This window comes from Balaenoptera ricei, chromosome 11, assembly GCF_028023285.1.
Source record: "Balaenoptera ricei isolate mBalRic1 chromosome 11, mBalRic1.hap2, whole genome shotgun sequence".
In the NCBI taxonomy this organism is placed as follows: Eukaryota; Metazoa; Chordata; class Mammalia; order Artiodactyla; family Balaenopteridae; genus Balaenoptera; species Balaenoptera ricei.
In genome coordinates this window covers 60,491,473-60,498,623 of record NC_082649.1, presented here as the reverse complement: position 1 = coordinate 60,498,623, position 7,151 = coordinate 60,491,473, and the positions used below count along the sequence as shown (strand labels likewise).

Below are 7,151 nucleotides of genomic sequence, written 5' to 3'. Positions count from 1 at the left end.
GCATGCGCGAGTCTTGAAACACCACCCCACGCCCTCATTCGCTGCTGCTGAGCAACACCCAAACCCGAACCGACCAATCCTGGTGCGCCCACACTGCCTGGTCCCGGCGGAGTCTTGAATGAAGCGGTTCTTAAAGGACTGCGACCGAAATGTAGATGGGGCGTGGCTGGGGCGCGCCTCCCAATTTTCCTCACATCTCTCGGCTCTCACCCGCGTGGATTTGAGTTCCAAGCCTGTAATTCCCACGTCCGGAGGTGAGAGAAGTTTTGCAGTTTAAGCTCAGTTCCTGCCAGGGTAGCGAACGGACTGACGTGTGGAGGCAGGGAGGTTCCGCGTGACGCCGCGACACGCCCGGGGCGTGGGTTCAGTTGTCTGCTTGGCGGGAGGCCCGAGATAGGCAAACCAAAGAGCACAGCCACCTGCCAGCCTGGATGAGATGCCGAAGTCCGACCCCCAGGAACACACCCCAGTCTGGGGGCGGACGTACTCACAGACGGATGACCGGCTGAAGGGAGATTGGGAAGGAGTGTTCATCCGTTTATTCATTAAACAATTTTTGAGCACCTGTTGCGAACCAGACACTATGCCGGGCACTGTGGACACAGCGAGTAACTCCTGACAGTAAAAACTACGATAGGAGAGCAGAGTGAGAGCACCCATCCCACAACACACAGCACATGTTTAAGTACAAACCGAGCTATGTGCTCTTCCGAGAGGAGCACGGGTTTTGAAAGAATTTACAGGAGCATCTGGTCTGGACTTGGGGGTTCAAGGAGGCTTCCCTGAGAACGTGACACTGGATGAGTAGTAGCTAACTAGGCAAAGGGAAGAAGAGTGTTTCAGACAGAGAGATGTATAAAGAACTCTGTGCGGACTGCTGCAGGGCTCCTTGAAGGATGAAAACCAACACTGGATGGGGGTGTGGGGAGGGGAGATGGATGGGGAGTTATTTAATAGGCACAGAATTTCAGTTGGGAAAGATGAAAAAGTTCTGGAAATGGATGGTGGTGATGGTTGCACAACAATGTAATGTACTAAATGTCACAGAACTGTACATTTACAAATGGTTAAAATGGTAAGTTTTGTGTTATGTATATTTTCCCACCAAAAAAAAAAAGGAAAGAGAGAAGAAACTCAGAGTTTATTTTTATTTTTTTTATTTTTTATTTTTTATCATTTAAATTTTATTTTAGTTATTTTTTTATACAGCAGGTGCTTATTAGTTATCAATTTTATACATATTAGTGTATACATGTCAATCCCAATCTCCCAATTCATCACACCACCCCACCCCACCCCCGCCACTTTCCCCCTTTGGTGTCCATACGTTTGTTCTCTACATGTGTCTCTATTTCTGCCCTGCAAACCGGTTCATCTGTACCATTTTTCTAGGTTCCACATATATGCGTTAACATACGATATTTGTTTTTCTCTTTCTGACTTACTTCACTGTGTATGACAGTCTCTAGATCCATCCACGTCTCTACAAATGAGCCAGTTTCGTTCCCTTTTATGGCTGAGTAATATTCCATTGTATATATGTACCACATCTTCTTTATCCATTCGTCTGTCGACGGGCATTTAGGTTGCTTCCATGTCCTGGCTATTGTAAATAGTGCTGCAATGAACATTGGGGTGCATGTGTCTTTTTGAATTGTGGTTTTCTCTGGGTATATGCCCAGTAGTGGGATTGCTGGGTCATGTGGTAATTCTATTTTTAGTTTTTTAAGGAACCTCCATACTGTTCTCCATAGTGGCTGTATCAGTTTACATTCCCACCAACAGTGCAAGAGGGTTCCCTTTTCTCCACACCCTCTCCAGCATTTGTTGTTTGTAGATTTTCTGATGATGCCCATTCTAACTGGTGTGAGGTGATACCTCATTGTAATTTTGATTTGCATTTCTCTAATAATTAGTGATGTTGAGCAGCTTTTCATGTGCTTCTTGGCCATCTGTATGTCTTCTTTGGAGAAATGTCTATTTAGGTCTTCTGCCCATTTTTGGATTGGGTTGTTTTTTTGTTTCTTTTTTGTTTTTTTTTTAAGGGTTGTTTGTTTTTTTAATATTGAGCTGCATGAGCTGTTTATATATTTTGGAGATTAATCCTTTGTCCGTTGATTCATTTGCAAATATTTTCTCCCATTCTGAGGGTTGTCTTTTCGTTTTGTTTGTAGTTTCCTTTGCTTTGCAAAAGCTTTTAAGTTTCATTAGGTCCCATTTGTTTATTTTTGTTTTTATTTCCATTACTCTAGGAGGTGGATCAAAAAAGGTCTTGCTGTGATTTATGTCAAAGAGTGTTCTTCCTATGTTTTCCTCTAAGAGTTTTATAGTGTCCGGTCTTACATTTAGGTCTCTAATACATTTTGAGTTTACTTTTGTGTATGGTGTCAGGGAGTGTTCTAATTTCATTCTTCTACATGTAGCTGTCCAGTTTTCCCAGCACCACTTATTGAAGAGACTGTCTTTTCTCCATTGTATACCCTTGCCTCCTTTGTCATAGATTAGTTGACCAGAGGTGTGTGGGTTTATCTCTGGGCTTTCTATCCTGTTCCATTGACCTATATTTCTGTTTTTGTGCCAGTACCATATTGTCTTGATTAGCTTTGTAATATAGTCTGAAGTCAGGGAGTCTGATTCCTCCAGCTCTGCTTTTTTCCTCAAGACTGCTTTGGCTGAAATGCAGAGTTTAGAGAGTAAAGGAGTAGAGTGAGAGCTACTAGAGAGAAAAGAAGAGGTAAGACCATATAGGCTCTTGGAGGCCATGGTAGAGTTTGGGACAGGGGAAAACTGATTGGATTTGCATTTTGTAAAATTCACTTTGGCTGCTGATGTTAAGATCAAAGTGGAGAAGGCTCATGGAAACTGTGGTAGGATCAGCTGGGATGCCAGTGCAGTTGACTGGGCAAGAGAGGATGAAGCTGGAGCTTAGGCAGGAAGGGTGGTAAAGAGGAAAAGAACTGGGCAGGCTGCAGAGAAATATAGGAGCAAGATCAACAGGACTTGGTGATGAATTGGATGTGAAAGGGTGACAGAGTAGCTTCAAGGATGATGCCAGTTTCCACAAGTGATTCTTCTCAAAGTTTACATCACCAGCCCAGTCCTTGGCCCTGAGTTCCAGCCAAACAGCCAGCCACAAACTTCAACATCTCCATTAGACATCACCTCAAACTGTACACATCCATAGCTAATTTATCACTCGCACTTAGCCCTCTGTTAAATGGGATGAAACCTCCTCCGAGGGATGAGTAAGGGAATTGTGGAGGGAGAGCCCAGCAAAGCAGATGAGCCTGCTCTGGATCAGGCCCACCACTCAGGGAAATGAAGATCTAGAAGGCAGAATTGCCCTGATACCCCTTTTGAGGAGTAAAGTCTTCCAAGATCTGCCTCCTAAATTAAGTGGCTGCTTCTCACTCTCTGCTACAGAGAAAACCAGCCTTGCTCCCATGTTCACCATGGATGGACTAGACAAAAGAGAAGACAACCAGTTCAGAGTTTTAGTGGTTGCCAGCAGTAACACTGTGGCCCAAGAGGTTGGCCCAGCTTCCTCCCTTTATCTTGCAGCAAACCACCTCCGCAGTATGGTGCATAGGCTGTGCAGGGCAGTGGTTGAGATCAAAATTTTTAAAGCCAGACTGCTTCTGTTCAGATACTGACTTTGCCCTTAGTAGCTATGAGATCTTGGGCAAGTTACTTAACCTCTGTTTTCTCATCTGTAAATTGGGGAAAATAATAGTGCTTTTTAGGGTTGTAAATCTGATTTAAAAAAAAAAAAAAGAAGGGCCCAAAGGACAAAGAGGCCTATAGGCGAGTTTCTCCCTCAGCAAAGGGTAAAGCTGACACCGGTGTTTTCCTTGGCCCTGCAGGGTTTGGCTTGGCAGGAGGCAATGCCCAGGGTTCAGGCTCCAGACGCAGGCCCGGAGGCACCAGAGTGGTGTTGAAAGAGGTATGGATTTGGAGCCAGATATCCAGGTTCCAGCCTCGATTACTGTGTGACCCTGGGGAAGGTGCTGCCGCAAAGAGCTCCCAAAGCCTAAAAGGCGAGGAGCCGACGCCGGACCCCACCCCTGAGGCTAGCTTGCGCAAACACAAAAGAACCACAAACAGCACCGAAGCCCCAGGGGCGGGGTCGGAGGAGGACGCTGAGAATCGCTCTTGCGCGCCCAATCACAAATGACGTTCCGCCTGTTCCCCGCCCCCTAGGTGGGAGGACCCAATCAACGTCGAGAGCGTAGGCCCACTTACCGTGGGTCCTTGCTGCGGCTGTAGGGCGTCTAGGGCTGCTGGTCAGCTCTGGTCTAGACGCGCGGGGGTCTGCAAGGCGTGAGGCCGCTTTCCAACCTGGCTTCCCGGGATGTCGGTGGCCTTCGTGCCGGACTGGCTGAGAGGCAAGGCGGAAGTCAATCAGGAGACGATCCAGCGGGTGAGCTCTAATGCGGGCAGAGCGATCTTAGCAGAGATCCCGAAGTGCTACGGGTGCTGGAAGCTTCCTGGAGTGAGCAGCTGAGACTGGTGTGCCTAGGGTGACTTGCCGTCAGCTGGGAATGAAGTCAGCAGAGGCGCTGGGGCTGGAAATCCCGGCATTGGGGCGGGGGTGGGGGAAGGAGGCAGTTGTCCCCGCCGTCCTGATGTCGTGCTGCACTGACCCTTTGATCTTTCAGCTCCTGGAGGAGAACGATCAGTTGATCCGCTGTATTGTGGAATATCAGAACAAAGGCCGGGCGAATGAATGCGTCCAGTAAGTCCCCTCCCTATTCCCCTGACTAATGAGTTTGGCGGGGAAGCCAGTGTAGGAATACAGCAGCTGACCTGAACTAGGAGTCTTGAGTGATTGATCGCAGATGAGGCTCAGAGAGGTTACTTACCTGCCCAAGACCATACGGACAGTGCACTGTGAAGCTTGGAGTCAGACGTGGCTCCCTCTTCAAAACTTGAATTGTGCTCATTGCAAAGACTGCTTCACGTGAAGTCATGTCAGCCGATGACAGCAGGGATGGGGAGGAAAGCACTCGGAAAACTAGTGTCAGGAGATGATGAGAGCAGTGGCTGCTTTCTGGTCGTGGAACCCTGGCTCATACTTTTCTTGTAACACCTGCAAAGACCAATAAAAGATTTCCAGGTTAAGACAGAGGTAAATTTGGCACAGTAATTTAATGTGCTGTCTAGCCATATGCCAAAATGAGAGAAAACAGCCTCTTTTCTAAATGTCGTTCCAGGAATTATGCCCCATTTATTACAGAAAAAAAAATTTATTTCATTGTTACTGAAGCCATGCTTTTCCCACCCCCTAAAAAAGTAACCTGCAATCCCTCACTGAACAGCTCAGTGGAATAGTAGAGATATCCATCTTTGGGTAAGTCTTTACATTGGACACTGGCATTTGGTAATTTGCTTTTGTACAGTTTATAGTAAATACTCTCATTTTTCTATATGGAAAATAGTTGCAAAACACTCTATTTGGTGCAGTGATTCTCAAACTATGGGGCAAGAAAGTTATCAAAATCTCCTAATGGACCTTTTCACACTGCACAGTCCACGCTTCCTGCCCCCTAGCCTGATTTGTCTTCCTAGGTGGAGAGCTCTACCCCCTGATTGAGAATCGCTATTATAGTAAGTGTGCATTGATCATGGAAGTGTCTTGTCCCTTCTTTAAGTTTGTTCAAGATTTTTTTTGGGGGGGTTGCTGTGTGGCATGCGGGATCTCAGTTCCCCGACCAGGGATCAAAACCGTGCCCCCTGCATCGGAAGCATCAAGTCCTAACCAGTGGACCGCCAGGGAATTCCCTGTTCAAGATATTTTATAAGTAATACTGAGTACCAGGCACTGTTTCAGCCACTGGGGAATCAGTACCAAAACAGATACCAGCTCTGCTTTCATGGAACTTACCTTCTAGACTGTAGAATCATATAATTAGGCACATACTAATAAGCACTTCGAATAAGAATAAAGCAGGGTAAGTGGGGGGAAGAGTGCTAGTTTATACCCGGTATCTTTGATGTGACATTTGAGTAGACGCCTTAGGTGGGGGAGCAGCTATGCAGATACGTGAATCAGAGAGAGTATCAGGTGGAAAAGCCCCTAGGCTAGAGCGTGCTGGATATCTTCAAGTCATAGCAAGGAGGCCACTCTGGCCAGAACTCGGTGAGTAAAGGGCAAGTGGTAGGAGATGAGATCAGAGAGGGTAACTAGAGGCCCTGATCATGTAGGGCCTTATAGGCCATGAGGGCTTAGCTTTACTCATAATGAGATGGGAGCCTTTGGAGGGTTTTGAACAGAGGTATGACATGATCTTGACCTAAATTGTACAGTGATCACTCAGGCTGCTATGTGGATAATTAGAGTAGGGGTGCAAAGGTAGAGCAGGGAGACAGATTAGGAGACTGCTCCAGTAGTCCAAGCAAGAAGTGATAGTGGCTTGGCCTAGAGAGGTAGCTATGGAAGTGAGAAGTGAGAACAGGTAAGATTCTGGATATATTTTCCTTTAATATGTTAAATAAGAAGGTTGACAACACTGAGTGATCCAATCAGTGGATGAGCCATTCACTAGGGTGGATAAATTCTTTTCCAGTTTTTTGTTCATGTTCAGTAAAAGCAAACGTCTAAATTTTACCTGTTTTTTACCCATAGGTACCAGCATGTGTTACACAGAAATCTCATTTATTTGGCCACCATCGCAGACGCCAACCCAACCAGTGCCTCAAAAGCAATGGAATAATCTTCCAGTTGGCTGTTGTGAGGAGTAATCAAATGTAATCTATTTCCTAGGAAATGGAGGCAGGATCCTTACCAACTCAACTGCTTAGAAGGTGAATGGAACCTCTGTGGCTCGAAAATGCAAAGAAAGCTGCTAAATTAACCATATTCTCAGAGAGAATAAATATTTATTTTAATAATTAAGCGGATTCGCTCAATTAAGTTGACTCCAGGTGTCCTCCTTCCTGAAATAAGTGTGTTTGGACATCAGGGGCATCTTCGAGTCTACCTTTTCAGTTTCAACCTGAAGAGGAAACTGAGCAGGTATTGGGCGAGACTCCCGACTGAGACCCTGCCAATGGACATGTAACTGTGTGTTCCCTCCTACCAGTTTGCGGTTGTGGACCCCCTGACTGCTCTTTTCAGGTTGCTTTGAAATAAAGCTTGCCTTTCCACAAAA

The 7,151-nt window shown here is 46.1% G+C and overlaps 1 protein-coding gene across 1 annotated transcript; it reads left to right on the top strand.

The window, feature by feature from the left end:
* Positions 1 to 4,255: 4,255 nt before the first annotated feature.
* Positions 4,256 to 7,151, top strand: SS18L2 (SS18 like 2). Its single transcript, XM_059939344.1, has 3 exons — positions 4,256 to 4,420; positions 4,659 to 4,735; positions 6,626 to 7,151. The coding sequence occupies exons 1-3, from the start codon at positions 4,352 to 4,354 to the stop codon at positions 6,711 to 6,713; spliced, it is 234 nt and encodes a 77-aa protein (XP_059795327.1). The 5' UTR covers positions 4,256 to 4,351; the 3' UTR covers positions 6,714 to 7,151.